The sequence below is a fragment of the Haliaeetus albicilla genome, chromosome 12 (genome assembly GCF_947461875.1).
Source record: "Haliaeetus albicilla chromosome 12, bHalAlb1.1, whole genome shotgun sequence".
Lineage (NCBI taxonomy): Eukaryota > Metazoa > Chordata > Aves > Accipitriformes > Accipitridae > Haliaeetus > Haliaeetus albicilla.
The window spans coordinates 5988286-6005258 of NC_091494.1; the positions used below are offsets into that span (position 1 = coordinate 5988286).

General features: G+C 39.5%; 1 protein-coding gene across 9 annotated transcripts in view; it reads left to right on the plus strand.

Moving 5' to 3' along the window:
- The window catches only part of NEO1 (neogenin 1), a 221664-nt gene that overhangs the window by 89383 nt on the left and 115308 nt on the right, over window positions 1-16973 (plus strand). For all 9 annotated transcript variants that reach the window (XM_069797777.1, XM_069797781.1, XM_069797782.1 and 6 more), the window contains exons 3-4: window positions 4695-4970; window positions 8886-9039. In XM_069797777.1, coding sequence (XP_069653878.1) covers window positions 4695-4970; window positions 8886-9039 — 430 coding nt within the window. The remainder of the gene's footprint in view (window positions 1-4694; window positions 4971-8885; window positions 9040-16973) is intronic.

Sequence of the window (16973 nt, forward strand, 5' to 3'; positions counted from 1 at the left end):
GGTGATTTTACAACAGAAAAGAAGGCTAGTTGGTGGATTATAGGATTGATTGTAACCTGCCAGGGTGCAGAGAGTTAATGTGATTGTTAAATCTTTTGGGAAGACCTTTTCAATAGACACAGAGAAGTAATTTTGTTATGTTTCCATGGATGTCTGTGATCTTAAATTACAATAGGTACTTCAGTTTGTCTGTTGTCGCTTTGTCATTCTCCCAGTGGTGCATGGTGGGAGGGTAAGAGGTGGTGGATATCAGCTGAAGCAGAAGAGGTTCTGACTGGATTTAAGGAAGACGTTCTTCACTGTGAAGACAGTCACGTGGTAGAATGGATTGCCCAAGAGGTTGTGCAGTCTCCATCCATGAGGATTTTCGAGATCTGACTGGACGAATCCCCGAGTAACCCCCTCTGACCTTGTAGGTGACTCTGCTCTGACTGGGTCCCTTCCTACCCAAATGATTCTGTGATTCTGAGTCTTTAAAGATGGATAGGATGGTTAGGGGAATGAGGAAAAGAAACTAAAGATTGCAGCTTCATTAAGCTGAAGGAGAGTTGAAAGAAGCTCTGATTTTTATTCCTATGAATACCTTAGAGGGAGGGAGTAATAGATAAATATCAAAGATGCAAAATAATTAATACCAAAACAAGGTCAAGATCAAAGGACTAGAAGTTAGTTGCGAATACACTGGGAGGGGAAACTAGAAACTTTATTCTCAGAGGAATGAAGTTGTGGCAGGAGCCTCCAGATAGTATTCCAAGAGGGGTGAAAGTATGTAACAGTTGGAAAAGGACCTGTACAAAGTTATGGAAGGAATTGCTTGACAAAACAGAAGTGATCTGTATGTTAAAAATGTAAAGTGTTAGAATTCAGTCCAGCTGTTCTGAAAGATTGGGAAAGTCTCTGGTTTTGTACCCCCTCCCCAATTATATATGTGTTCTATGTTCAGTTTGTTTTCTCTCTATAGCATCAGAGGTTAGCCACAACTAGAGAGCAGGTATGGTCCTGCTTCTCATTGCATTAACTTTTTTGATCTCACGTGGTGGCACATGATAACTTGTGGATTTTGGTCTTTTACTGTAGGTCTTATGTTTAATATAAGATGTGAAGATGGTGTTTTGTGGGTTTGCTCAAATTAATCTCTCACATAGGTGGCTTTGATTGCAGAGCACTGGAGTTGGTGCCATTGGCCTGGTTCAGACTTATTCTTCTGTGGGAGAAATAATATACAGAAGTTTTATGAAAAGTATGTATTAAAATTTGTGCTTAAGTGGATGCTAATAATGAACAATTCTACAGTCCAAATAAAGAAGTTTTTCATTCCAGTGAGAAAAGCCTGAACATGTGACATCAGGTGTTGCTTCTTGCTACTTCTCCAAAGATTTCTACAAAAATTGGAGAGCAAAGATCAGACAGTTTAAAAAAAAAACAAACAAAAAACCTGTGGGATTTTCTTGAAAGTAAATGGGGATTCAAGCTGAAAATGATAGAAAGTACCATTTAACTAAGAAGTACATGTTATAGATTCTTTCATAGGCAAATATAGTGAATATGGACAGAGAAAACTACAGGAGATGGAGTTTTGGCACCAGTATATAACTGATAAGCAGCATGTGGTAATATACTTCACTAGGAAGTTGAGGCACAAGAGGTAGATAACTTGTCCATCCCTTTTCCGCCCATTCACGTTGAAGACCTATGCAGTATTTTTCATCCGTGGGTATCTTGCATATTTCAACATCAAGTTAAAGTCCCTGATCTGAGTGATTGTTTATTATTCCTTTTTAAAGGAAGAAAGAATTGCAAAGCACTGAACTAGGTATTTAAGAAATAAATGTAAAAATACAGAAAAATTGGTGCTATGTGAGACCTTGTAAAAATATTGGGTTGAACTGTCTGGAAATGAGTCGAGCGTCTAAAACAATGTAAAAGAATCATCTTCACAAGAGATAAATGAAAATTTTTCCAGTTAAGTCAAACTTCTGAAAATGGAAGATAATGAAAAAGGGATTTCACCCTTAGGCTTGCTAAAAGAAGTGGAAAAGGTGAGAACTGACTTAAACTGTCCCAGCCTCATTCATGTATAATCATGACTATGAGGCATCACCTATGAAGAGACCTTGTGTGTGTGTTTTCTGATCTGGGGTCTTGGCAGTGTGCCGTAGCACTGAACTAGAGGTTACCAGAGCCTACTGCTTCCCAGCAAGCTCCATTCTCATGCTTGAATAATTGTATTAGGATGGTTTGATTTGTGCAACCCAGAGTCCCACTTCCCATCTTTTGTATTGAAGGCACATAGTGTACTGACTTTAAAGAAAAAGATCATAATGTGTACTTGAAGCTGTGCGGTATTGAGAGCGAAAGGTAAGATGTCGAGAGTACCGATGGGCTGTTTCTATGACAATATTAGTTTTAAGTGTGAGCATTAAAAAAAAAAAAAGAAAAAAAAGAGAAAATTTTACTTTGAGACTGCTACTGCAGCAAGCAAGCTGTGCCTTGCCCCGTGTGTCAGTGTTGACCGCACAACTGTCTCTGTGCAAACTGCAAAAGGGAGAGCTGATAATATAGCTAACCACCATGGAAAAAGGAGAGTGAGGAGGCTTTTCTTTTTCCTGTCCCATGCTTTGTCCTCTTTCTTCCCCCATACTGTGTTCTGTTGCCTTTATTGATAAACCATTTGTTTATACCAGTAATGGTAGAAAGGGTATTTCTGTTGGAAGAGCTGATACTTCCCTGTTACGGGAAGTTGTTGTGCAAAATACTTGCGGTGGGTTGACTTTGGCTGGCTGCTGGCTGCCCACCCAGCTGCTCTCTCACTCTGCTCCTCAACAGGCTGGAGGGGGAGAAAAGAAGATTAAAAAGTTTGTGGACCAAGACAGGGAGATCACTCGCCAGTTATTGTAACGGGCAAAACAACCTTGACTTGGGGAAATGTTGTGGTTTAACCCCAGCCAGCAACTAAGCACCACGCAGCCGCTCACTCACTCCCCCCCATCCAGTGGGATGGGGGAGAAAATCAGGAAAAAGAAGTAAAACTCCTGGGTTGAGATAAGAACGATTTAATAGAACAGAAAAGAAGAGACTAATAATGATAATGATAACACTAATAAAATAACAACAGTAGTAATAAAAGGGTTGAAATGTACAAATGATGCGCAGGGCAATTGCTCACCACCCGCCGACCGACACCCAGCCAGTCCCCGAGCGGCGAATCCCTGCCCCCCACTTCCCAGTTCCTAAACTAGATGGGATGTCACATGGTATGGAATACACTGTTGGCCAGTTTGGGTCAGGTGCCCTGGCTGGGCATGAGAAGCTGAAAAATCCTTGACTCTAGTCTAAACACTACTGAGCAACAACTGAAAACATCAGTGTTATCAACATTCTTCACATACTGAACTCAAAACATAGCACTGTACCAGCTACTAGGAAGACAGCTAACTACATCCCAGCTGAAACCAGGACAGGAAAAAATCACATTTAATTTCTTGCCAATGAAAATAAATTGGGTGGTAAGAAAACTGAGGCATAATCGAAGACAACTTTCCCTGCCCTCTTCCCATTTCTCAGGCTCAACTTCCCGCCTTCTGCCGATTCTTCTGTCTCCTGCTCCAGCCTGGTCTCCCCAGGGCAGCACCCGGAGCTGCCCTTCCTCCTCTCCCTCCTCCTGCTCTGACCTGCCTGTTGCAGGGCTGTTTCTCACGCTTTCCTCACTGCTGTGCAGTGGTTTCCCCTTTCTCGGATATGGTTTCACAGAGGTGCCACCAGCTTCGCTAGCTGGCTCAACTGTGGCCTCTGTGGGGCCGCTGTGGAAATGGCTGGAACCAGTGGCAACCGTGTCTGACATGGGGAGTCCCCAACCTCTTCTCACAGAGGCCACCTTGGCAGCTCCCCCACTGCCAACACCAGGACCTGGCCACCCAAAACAAATGTGAAGCCATTCAGTGGATTTCGGGTATTTCTGGAGAACATTTTTACTCAAAAGGCGACACGTTTGTTGTGCAGCGCTGCCGGGTCAGCATGGCAGTGGTCACTTTGTGTTGTGCTGTGGAGAAACTCAGTTCTCAGGTAAACTAATGTGAGAAAGAGAAATACTTGCAACATGAACAAATGCAATTTTTACCTTATGGCGCTATATGTAAGGCTTTTTGCAGCTGTAGGTGGTAAATTAAGATGTCGTGTAGACTGTAAATTTGAGAGTGGAAGGTATACAAGAACTCCTCTCTTTGTGAGTACTAGAGGGTATCTGCGTTCCACTGCAAGTGAATCAGTAGCTCTTACAGAATATGGTTCGAACTGTTGGATGTAACAGGCGGAGAGACTATCCTGATTTTTGCCACTTCTGTGGTATATACTCATTAAGGATAGCAGCAACACTGGAGAAGTGAGCAGAGGTTACTTGCATGTCTCCTCCCATTTTTGAGGACTCAAAAGACTTCTCTTTTGTTGTCAACATTTGCTTGTTTCTAAAACTACTTTTGTTTTGAAATCAGTACTTTTATTACTGGTTTTATTTGCCTTTATGCCAGCTATATTTAGCATTGTGCTATCAAATGTTAAGGTTTTTAAAGAGTTGGAGAGCAGCTTAATTTTTTTTAAAACTATGTTCATGAATCTTGACTTGGACTTCAAAGTTTGGTGTCATCTTCAGAATACCTCTAACTTGTTACTTTTTAAACTTTTCTATTTCTTATTTGCAGGCCTTCCCAGGTTCACTAGTCAGCCAGAATCATCATCTGTCTATAAAGGAAACAGTGCAATCCTTAACTGTGAAGTCAATGTTGACCTTGCACCGTTTGTGAGGTGGGAGCAGGATCGCCAGCCGGTCTTTCTGGATGATCGTGTATTTAAATTACCAAGTGGAGCTCTAATTATTAGCAATGCTACTGATCTGGATGGAGGACTCTATCGCTGCATCATTGAAAGTGGTGGGACCCCCAAATACAGTGATGAAGCGGAGCTCAAAATTCTTCCAGGTATTGATCTGTTTTTCTTTAAAAAAAATTAGTAATTAAAACATTAGTCAAGCAATAGGAGGAAAAAACTAACAAGAATACTTACAAAGGGGAACACATGAGAATCTGCTGTGTTGCATTTTTGTGTATTTTAAGTTGGACTAAGCGTAATGTGTGTTGTGGAAGCTGGTGGTTGGGTTTGTTTTGGTTTTGGGTTTTTTTCTACGTAGCTTAAATGAGTGCAGGCACTTAAGCTAAAGGATTTTGGCCCTTGGGAAGACTAACCTATATCTTGCAGTTGGGAAACAGAAAAGCAAAATCAGTTATTGGTGTTGAAGCCCTTTGCAATGGTTGGAGATAGGCCGGAGACACACGCATACTTTTTTGCTGTATTTAATGGTTTAGCTTTTAAGGGCTTTTTGGGAAGGACTTCTTCTAAAAAGTCACTAGTAATACACTTCCATTGTGACATGTTACAAAGAGGGAGCTGACTGTTTCTTTGAGTATAAAAGTTTGGCGACTTCTAAGTTTCTCAAGCTTGAATCCCATGTTTAAAATACTGTTGAAGTTTCCAAAAGAAATTGGTGCTTAGTCCCTTGCTCTTAGGATGCTTAAGCTGAGGCACTTTTGTTCTTAGCAAGAAAAATCTAAACATTTCAGAACAACAGGCATAGCTAAACCTTTCAAAATAAAGTCATCTCCCCTTTTGGGGTCTGGAGAGTTCCCCAAAGGGTCCAATGTTCAAAGAATCGGAAATGCCTAAATATTGGGACAATTAAAAGTCCAGTCCTCATGTAAACTGTTTCTACCTTTAGTGTGTTCTGTTTCACATGACACTATTGCACAGAGCTGTGTGTCACCAGATGTTCTAACATGAAGTTTTGAAAACTGATCAATAATAAGACAGGAATGTGAATCTCACTTTCCCAAACTAGGAAAATACGAGCTGTGCTTTGTATGGGTTTTCATAATTCTTTCCAGAATTTTATGCTGTCTCTTACAAATTAGTCTTCATGTTGGAATTCTGATTCAAGTTTTACTTCTTGGAGATCTGCCAGAGGGGGTTGCTGAATTTTGATCTTTGGAGGCTTTCGGGGCTAGGCTGAGCAATGTCATGGTTGGCCTGACCTAGCGTTGGCAACCGGTAGGACGTCAAGCAGGTGGTGGCATCTTCAGAGGTCCCTTTCAATGAATATTTCTGTTTTTCATGGCTCTGTCACTTTTCTACTTAAAATGCTAAAATATACTTTAAAATACCCCAATTTTACAGTTGCAGTTCTCTTTTAAAGTTGAGGTTATTTGATAGGCTTTGGAAATTAATCATGTTTGAAGTAGGATTTTGTTTCATTAAGTTCTTTAGCCTTTCTGAAAAGAAAGCCTTACCTTTTCTTCAACTAAGGATATAGTTTTTGAAGAATAGCACTTTTGGAAAAGATGCTTAATTGAATTATTTTAGTTTGGTTTGCCTTCATGTTTCTACAGCCCCTCAAATGAATGCTTAAGACTTTTGTGATTTTTGTCGATTGAAGCTTTCCTGATTAAACCTCTATATTTTGTTGATCTTTTGAATTCTTTTGATTCCAGATATAGTTTACTTGCTTTTGTAATGTTTTGCTGAAGGTGACTAAATATAACTCTATTAGGGAATACAAAAAATGCTGTTTCATTGCTCAGTCATGAGTCTGAACGTGTTGATAGTGAAGTTTTGTGAAAATCCCTCCCAGCAGGCATTATTTTGTTTTGTTTTGTTTTTTTTAAAGTAGGATTAAACTGTTGCACAGGAAGTGTGCTCAATCTTGAGTGGCCCCATAATTGATTGTTTGGTCTGAGATGTATTTGAAAGAAGGATTTGAATTAATCTGTTCTTCACTTGTTTTATTCCATTTTTAAATCGTTATCTGATGTGCGCCTGACAGCAACCCCACCGCTCTGCTTCTGAATCCTTGAAATACACCCAAAACACACTTGCATCACACAGATTTGCATCCACACACAGTGTTCTCTACTTTTTCTGATAGTGAGCTTCCTTAGAGCGTTCAGTCTGCCTTTCATCTGCCGCTGAGCAAGCAGGAGGATACGTTTCTGAGCTCTGCTACTTGGTAGCAGGTGCTTTCATAGATAGGAATGCAGAGAAAAAAAAATCACTTAATTTTTCAATCCAGTTTCTGCTAATGTGAGAACTGAATTCGTTTTTGTGAGCTTGGAGCATTAATGAGTTCTGTCTCCAGTGAATCATACCGGCTCCTCTCCCTAGTGTAATGATTGCTTGCTGGCAATGTGTTATATCCATTTTTTGCAACTTGGCTTGCTCCATATGCCGCTCCAGGTCACTCTCACTGTGTTACCCGCCTGTTCACACATGGTCTTATTTCTGGCGCAAGCAGACTAGTTCCCTCTAAGAGGGAACATGGGCAGAGCTGCTATGATAGTTTGTGTGTGGGCCTGAGACAGATGGTGTGATCCAGGATTGCTTGAAGTTTGGCTCCTTCTGCCTAGGACAATTCTGAAACATGATTTCCATCCGGCCTGCTTCTCTTGAATACCCTGGCAACCTCATCGTGTTATACCTTGGAGCATGTGCATGCCCTTGGCTTAGTGCTGTAAACACTCGGTTATTGTTTTTAGCACTTTGAGCTGAAGAACACCAAACCCAACAACTTTCAGAAATTCCTGCAAGTATCGCGTAGGTCCCAGGTGAGACAGGGGCCAAATACTGTGCGTGATAGGCACAGAATGGGCTTCAGTGAGCAAAAGTAGTGTAGGTACAGGATAGTTTGCCCCCACTGAGGGGACCAAAAATAGCTTGTCTGATTCTGGAGCTTGCTTGTCATCAAACTTGTCAGCGCACATCTGAGTATTGAGAATACAGCACTTAATGCAGCATAAAGACTGGGGTTTTTGAGCAGTTGGCAGAAAGAGTTATGATAACTAACACAGCAGAAATGCTGTAGCTGGTATGTAGGAACTCATTTCCTCTAATTATGGTGCAAGGCACATGCTGAAGTTACTGCAGAGAAAAAGAGTACAAACTGCATCTTTTGTCCAGGTGTTACTGAGGCCCCTTCATGAGTTGCTCACAGTTCTAGTTAAAATTGATTTTAGAACCTTTTTCCTAAGGTTACATTTTGAAGAGTCACAAATATTTTTAGGAAAGTAGAAAAATAGCCTTTTGTTCTGAATATTTACAGTGTAGATTGCTGGACAGCCTTTATTGGTGGGTATGTTTTCAATTCTCTCAGTCAAAATGGCCTTTTCCTGTAGTAAAAGAGTGTGTAAATATGCACTTTGCTTGTGCTTGTTTTTAAGGGGGTGGGGGAGAAAAATCATCTCCAGCCCAATTCAAAGCAAAATCAAAACTACTTCAGAGGATTCACTGTTTCCATAAGGATGGAAAACCATGGTGGATTTTTTTTTTTTTTTTTTTAGGATAAAGGTTGTGTTACTTCAGCGCACAAGTTGCCTAGTTATTTTATTTCCCTTAGGGTTGACTCTCTACTGCAGTAGTTTCATTTTCCAGTGCATAAAAGCACTTTCTCAAGCAGCTACCTGAGGAAGTCAGGAGATTGCCCAAGGTTGGCTAGACAAAGTCAAACCTTTACCTGTCTTTACTAAATCTCTACTAGCTGGTGGAAGTTCCAGTTTCAGGGCTGTAGCTTTTAGCTGAAATTGTTTCCCAGGGAGTTTGAAGAGTCAGAATCCCAATGGTGGCCAATCAGTTTGCATGTCTAGAGGAAATGGTAAAGAGTTGTTCACATGGGAAGCTGAGAGAGTCTCTTACAGGAAACTGTTTATGTAGGTAAGATACTGATTGAATGCTGTGAAGATGCAGAAGAGAAATTAGATGTTTCATTTGTGGTGTGGTTTTTTTTTTTAAAATATGATCACCTTCTGATTTTGCATGTGGTAACAACTTTGTAATTTACAAAATATTTGCAGATCCCGATGTGCCACAGAACTTGATGTTTGTGAGGCAGCCCTCTTCACTTACTAAAGTTAGTGGGCAAAGTGCAGTTTTTCCATGCGTTGCTGTAGGATTTCCAACTCCATATGTCAGGTGGACAAGAAATGAAGAAGAGCTTACCACAGAAGGGTGAGTAATGGCTAACGTATGTATTTTTATATAACGGTAGGAATCCAGCCAGAGTTACGATTTTAGATTAGCACACAACTTGCTTTCTACTTAATTTTAAATCAGGGGAACAGAAGCTAGTTTTCAAATGCTGAAGGTCTTCTAGACTGAATGTTATGACAGGTAAGGTAGTTCATGAGACTTGTGGAACAATCTCATAGTATTTTTTTATTTCGGACATCTGAAACCATAAAATCTTATTTGAAGCAGGAAGGTTATTAAGAATACATTACTTTTAGATTGCCACTGGAGTAAAAGAAGCAATTGAGGGAATAAGGACACTGCAGAAAAGCTAAGATGTCTTCACATTGGCATATTACGCATATGAAGCCCTGCACTCACATTACTCTTTCTGCAATGAAAATGTCCAGTATGCATCTAAAAGTTCCATAAAAATTTAAGAATAAGTGTTTAAAGCAGGATTTCATAATTTCTCATTAAAACAGAATATTAAAATGTTAGGCATGATTGGAAAAAAAAAAAGGTGGGCTTTCAGGAATGCATTAAGTGAAAACTATTATACATTGTCATTGCTGGTGTATTCATTCGAAATAATGTAGAAAATACGTGTAAGAACGCAGAAAAATCTTATGAAGAAAATTTTTGTTCATCTAATGAACGTACTTATTAGAACAAGGAAATTACAGATACTTGAATGTCTTCTTAATGTCCCTCAAAGTCGGTGGTGAGATTAATGTAGAAACAAGATAATCATGAAACAACGAGAGGTAAAGTTATATTGTGGCATGGCTGACACAGAAAGCGGCTGAAGGAATATGGCAGTCTCTCTACAGTACCAGTGATAGTAGTATATCTCTTTTTTTGTCAACTCTTAAATTAAAAAAAATCCCAGGGCTTGTAATTTGAACTGTCTTTATCTGGAAAATGCAATCTTCTGTGGGTAATGACTAACATATAACATTCTAATACCACTGAGAAATTTTGTTGATGTCAGTCTGATGACACATGATTTAAATTCATTTTTTTGGTAAATATAAGGAATCATTCACGTACGAAGGATGGTACAGACTCATTAGAGTTGCACAATCAAATGTGGTGAAATGTCAGAATAAATGTGCCTGATAAGATCTTACTTTGTTTTTCTTGTATGTAAAATAATGTCATGTCATGTCTTTATAAATTTTTGCTGCCCCGCTGCCCCATCCTTCTCTAGGTTATGTCACATTCAGTGCACAAGGAGGTTAAAGCTTACTTACTAAAGAGCTCTCCTTTTTATTTTCTTCTCATTTTTTTGACATAGAGCCCAAACTTTCAAATCCTGCTCTCAATCCAATGCTGTTAATTCCCTTATGAGCTTTTCTATGCAGGTTGTCACGATAAGTTCTGAGGGCTTCACAAATATTTTTTTTTTTCTTTCCAAAATTCAGAGTGAGAAATTTTATTGGAGAGCTGAGGCATAACAATTTGAACTGCTTATCACCTGTTTTTTCAGAATGTTTAGCATTAGTTTTTAGCATTACGTTCCTTTGTTAGAAGAACAGATTCCGGTTGACTTAAGCAGTAAGTACAAATCCTTCTGTGAACTGTGTGTCAGATTGCTGGTATGGGGAGTCAGAAGAGTGCTTCCTCTGTGCTGTCACCAGCTCTTTGCTTGAAGCCATTTTTTCTTGAGCATCTTTCCATCGTCACATGGACACTGTGTAGTAAGGCAGAAGCAGGAGCCACAAGGCTGTCAGTTTTCCCAAACATCATTTTACTGAACACTTCTCTACTCCTGCAACAAATGAGCTATGTGCATTCTCTGCGAAGCCCAAGGAAAGCCTCTCGTGAAACTAAAAGCTGCAGGTGCCTGTATGTTCTTCGAATCTGCTTGTTGTCATGTCCTCTGGCTATGTTTTCACAAAGGAGGATAAAGTTGAAAAGACAAAGAAATATTCCTCTTCTATTTGAAATAAATATTTTCTTCTGCTCTAAGATAGAACCAAAAAGGAGTGAATAAGGGTTTTGAACAATGAATATTTTCTTTTGACTTACTATTACTTACAGAACCTTTCTGGTCTGGCTGAAGATGAGTGAGTAAAGTTACCTTGCTGATGAAATTGATTTTTAAATATTTTTAATTTTTTTTTTTTTGTTACAACACTTAGGGGTTTTTTTTTTTTCTTACAGTGAAATGTGTGCTCATTATAGAGTTTACTTTTAAGGTAGGTAAATGAAAAAATTTGTGTGGGTTTTTTTTTTCTTTCCACTCTGTAGGAGTAAGCTTCCTTCATTGTTCATTAAAGTGATCAAAGTGCCAAAACTCTTAAGTCTGCTACTCATGACTATGACTTAACAGAGAAGAGATTCAAACAGCAGACGATAAAAAGTTCTTAAACTCCATTTACCTCAACAGCTGTCATATTATTCTTTTGAATAGAATAACTGGAAAATCTCTAGAACTAAAAATTAAGATTCTTTGTTGGAGTAAAGCCTGCAGTTAGACTGTTGCAAAATAGGTACCTTAGCTTGTTATGCATGGTCTTTTAATTTAATTACAAATTAAATCACATTTAATTTGTATTAAAATCCCCTTTTGATATAAAAGTAAGACTTTTATTAGCATGGCTTTTCTTTATCCCAAGAAAGAACTGATCCTTCTCATCAGGACAGGTTTTACTGTACCTTCTGCCTGGGAAAAGCTCTTAAATCATGGTTTTTGTTTATACACACACACTGCAGACATTAAGATACATGTATGTAGGTATACACACATGTATATACCTATGTATTGATACATGTCTCTGTGTGTTCATGTATGGGGTTAGGAAACAAAATTTGGATAGCATGGTCAGGTATTTCCCCATTTTTTTACCCCTTGTTAAATGGTTTAGGCACACAACCTTATTTTTACTTCTGTCTTTTTAACCATGGCAATTCATCTAATATAAAAAAATTAAATGTTTTCCTTTGAAGCTGTATTACAAAGGAGAATATGTGTAGGAGCCAGTATTTATAGGAAAAACAGATTATTTTTAACGATTGGGAGTGGTGGGGTTTTGGAATTAAATATTTGTTATAAGACCTGAAAAAATGGAAGGTGTTTAATTTCGATGGAATATTTGTCGAAGACTGCAATAAGATTTATGTTAATGGATAAATATGAGTAAACTTTAATGATGGCAGTCTTGGCACTTGTTCAAACAAGCAGCCTGTAATGCGATACGTTGTGAAATTAGTTTGCTGTGATAAAATATTTTCCAAACCAATTTGAGTGAAAGAGAAGGAAGCTTTGAGTGTTGAGTGAGAAGCTGCTTAAGTTAATGCAATGGTAAAAGTTGCCATTGTAGTAAAACTGTTAGAACTTCAAGGAGACCTTTCAGAACTTGCTAAGGATTTTAAAGAAATATAAACGATAGTTAGACTGCTGACTTTTTGGTTCCTCGTAAAGAAGTCCATTAAAGACTATGAAATACCCAGGACTTGGGTAAGTCTTAGTCCTCAGAAGCTGAAGAGTAAGAGACTGTTTGGAGGAAGGGTCTCTCTATGCTTTCAACATCCACATGCCCTTCTCTAGGCATTGCTGTCTGGCTTTGGTGTGCTCCTTTCAGGCCATTCTTACTGTATTTACAATTTCAGAGATAAAAACAATCACAAAGGTGAAAATCGGACCTGATAACCTGTCACTGGGAAAAACATTTGACTTGTGATGAAAGTTTTTTGTTGAATTGGCTTACTAGTCAAGCTAGTAATCTTGATAATATGTAATAATTTTCTCAAAACTGCATTGTTTGAAAAGAAAAGAAAAGGCTAGAACCCTGTTCTAGGTTTATGGTGCTTGTAGCTCCAAACTAGAGCTTCAAAATACAAAGCAAGCCTTGAAGCTCGTATGTATTCATGTGTGCATAATCTTGTGATACAGGGTATACTGCTCGTAGTTCTTTAGGATAGGCACTACGAATGCACACCCACCCTGTCATACCTGTGGTTCAGCAGTGCGAATATGCATTCTACTTTTTCAGCTGGATTTCCTCCATAAACTCAGAATGAGTAATATTTCTGCCAGGAATGTAGAAAATACTGAGAGAAATGGAAGGAACTGGGGAAAGCCACTGAAGTGTAGTTATTTGAATAAATCTTATGTCCTTTACAGAAGACTTTCTAAAGTAGAATCTACTGTATTGTCAATATTACCTGACATAAAAGACTAATGAAAATGTTATATACAGGTTGAATAGTTTTTAAGATTTTGCCAACTTTGAGCCTTTCATACTTTTTTTTTTTTTAAAATGTCTTGTCTGGCTAAGGATCCTACTGTGTGAGGGACTGGTTTTTAGCAAATGCAGGAGTAATTTTGTGCTTTTGATGATTCTGAAGTTGAAAAGTGAGATTTCAGGTGAAGTGGCTGCCAAGATGGATATTCAGAGCTTGGGAGGCAGGCACAGAGTTTCAAATGTTTGGAAGATTATGTTCTGCTTTGAAACCTTTCCAGTGTGTGGATCAGTATGTGCTCAAACAGCATATATTGTGTATCTTGATTGATATTTGGACACTTACATGGAAGAAATCACAAATGCACGTGCCACAAATTCTTCAAAAAGCTACAGTAAATGAGATGGCTAATCTGAAAATAAACAGTTGAAAGGACCCTGAACAATAACATTATATTTTAATAAGGCTATTGAAGCACAACTAAATCTTCAGCGTTTTGGGGCTGTTGAATTTAGCAAAATTTTATGTCCTTGAAAGATGCCTACAGAAAACTGTAACATGGTTGTACGGTTAATAATTTTCTAAAGTGAGGAGATTGCAAAGCTGAGGTTGCATGTGTGGCATTAATTTTATGCTGTTGCTGTATGCGTTCAAATATGATCACATACATATTCTTAATGCAGGGTTTTTTCCTTAATACTTAACACGAATGTGTGATATTTTTAATTATTACATACTACTGTTTGCAAGGTACTCTGATTTGTATTAAGTGAATTACACTTGCCCAACTTAGTAAAGGTTAAACATAGCAGAGTAATTATGGAGATTTTTCTGGTAGTACATTCCACAAAATAATCTAATTTACTGTCTAATTTTATCTGCTCTACTTTACCAAGACTGCAAATAGATTATAAGATGTTTTGGGAATACTAATTTAAAAGAGGGGGGAAAAAAAAGCCAAAACCTCAGGGTATAACTGGCTGTTTGAATACAGTAAATTAATAAAGGCTTACTGTATTTTGTGATAATGAAACACAAAAAAGCGTGTGAGTTAGGTATCCAGAGTAGCTCAAGTAATTGTATATTGTGAGTGTGTAACTGAGGGCTGTATGGAATGCATATAAAAGGCTTGAATTTGATTTTCCTGTTCCCTGACATTTGAATGATCAATCTTTGTTGTTTTTAATGACACTTTAAATTATGTTATCACTTTTATATTAAGCTGATTCTTTGTCTCCAGTGTCTGAAATCTGATTGCTTCACTCTTTTGTGGAAATGCTTCATTGTTCTTACAAAATTAAGATGTTTTTACTTTATTACAAAAGCAGTTTTGCTTTAAGCCCAGAATTCTTCTACAGCCAATGCATACAGAAGGAATCACCAAGGAGTCTGACAGATTAATTGTTTTCTTCCATGTTTTTAACAGCAGTGAACTTGTATTGGATCACATATGGGTAAACTCTGGACTCAACTCTAGATTTTCTTGAGTAAAATGATCAAATAGAATAAAAGCATAGCACACAATTTAGATGGCTGAAAACTATATAACCTTGTTTCTTGATAAAAAGGACAATTCATGTAAATGCTGTCACGTTGCAAGCAGTTTGTGAGATCTTATGCAACAAATTTTTGTTGCTTAATGTGACAGCGTCTAGTAAGGTTTAATAGTTTTAGTAACATCTTAATTGCTGGTTAGTAACCATGATAGTCTACTGCCTCACAATGCACATTACTTTGCTTTTTCAGCAGCTGGTTATGGGAAAATGAACATCATAAGGGACGTGTTGCTTTTAGATGGATAACTATGGAAATTGGTAGATATCCAAAAGAAGGCACTATTTGTCATCAAAATTACACTAACAGTCTCTATAGCCTTTTATCATTCCTTTGCAATTGTTTTAGTCTCAGCTCTCACATACAGTCACTTCTTTCTCCACAGCCTTCCTTCTTGTTTTGTATGCTGTCATTGATAGATCTAGCACATTTACCAATTGGCTCCATTTATTTCTGCATTCATCTTACCCTCAGCAGATTATATGCTACTTGGATTAATTTAAGTCGCCGCGAGTGCTAGAACAAATAATCAAAGAAGCTATTTTACATGATAAAAGGAAATACAAAACTGTATATGTGAATGTGTCAAGGTCCAGACTTGTCTCACTCATTTATTTTTCTTTAGGCGTGGTTTTAGTGCAGACTTAACATGTCTAATGTGCCATTCTCACAAATAAGCTTCAGTGACATTGTTTCTGTTCACCTTGAGAATGTTTGAAAAGCTCTTCTGTGTTTGTGGACTGTTGCTGTCCAGATGCAGACAAAGAGTTTCAAGAATCGGGCACAGCATCGTTTTCATAGGTCTCTTTAGATGGTCGTAGAGCTTTCTTAGATGGGCTAACTTCAACAAACTTGTGTGGTTTAAATGTAATGAATTTACCTGGGTAGAATACAGGTGACTAGATGTGTTGGGTTTGTGTGGCAACGTTTTGGTAGCGGGGGCGGGGGGGTTACAGGGGTGGCTTCTGTAAGAAGCTGCTGGAAGCTTCCCCGGTGTCCGACAGAGCCAACGCCAGCCGGCTCTGAGATGGACCCGCCGCTGGCCAAGGCCGAGCCCATCAGCGATAGTGGTAGCGCCTCTGTGGTAACATATTTAAGAAGGAAAAAAAGTTGTGGGACACAGAGAAACGGCAGCCGGAGAGAGGAGTGAGAACATGTAAGAGAAACCCTGCAGACCCCAGTCAGTGAAGAAGGAGGAGAAGGAGGTGCTCCAGGTGCCAGAGCAGAGATTCCCCTGCAGTCCGTGGTGATGAAGACCATGGTGAGGCAGGCTGTCCCCCTGCAGCCCAGGGAGGTCCACAGTGGAGCAGATCTCCACCTGCAGCCCGGGGAGGACTCCACGTCGGAGCAGATGGGTGCCCAAAGGAGGCTGTGACCCCGTGGGAAGTCTGCGCTGGAGCAGGCTCCTGGCAGGACCTGTGGCCCTGTGGAGAGAGGAGCCCACGGAGCAGGTTTTCTGGCAGGACTTGTGACCCCATGGGGGACCCATGCTGGAGCAGTGTGTGCCTGAAGGACTGCACACCGTGGAAGGGACCCATGCTGGAGCAGTTCATTAAGAACTGCGGCCCGTGGGAAGGACCCACATTGGAGAAGTTTGTGGAGGACTGTCTCCCATGGGAGGGACCCCATGCTGGAGCAGGGGAAGAGTGTGATGAGTCCTGCCCCCGAGGAGGATGAAGCAGCAGAAATAACGTGTGATGAACTGACTGTAAACCCCATTCCCCATCCCCCTGCGCCACTGTGGGGGGTAGGTAGAGAATCTGGGAGTGAAGTTGTTCCCAGGAAGAAGGGAGGGGTGGAGGGAAGGTGTTTTAAGATTTGGTTTTATTTCTCATTACCCTACTCTGGTTGATTGGTCATAAATTGAGTTAATTTTCCCCAAGTTGAGTCTGTTTTGCCTGTGAAGGTAATTGGTGAGTGATCTCTCCTGTCCTTATCTCGACCCACAAGCCCTTTGTTATATTTTCTCTCCCCTGTCCAGCTGAGGAAAGGGGAGTGATAGAACAGCTTTGGTGGGCACCTGGCATTCAGCCAGGGTCAACCCACCACAATAGAATAGGAGTAAGTGGGAGAAGCGGAGGGGGGGGAAGGCAATACAGTTTTGGCAGCTCCTGTTCACATCTCCTTTGTACAGATTTTTCTTGCTTGGGATAGGAGACGGATCATCCTTCACTATCTTTGATTACCAC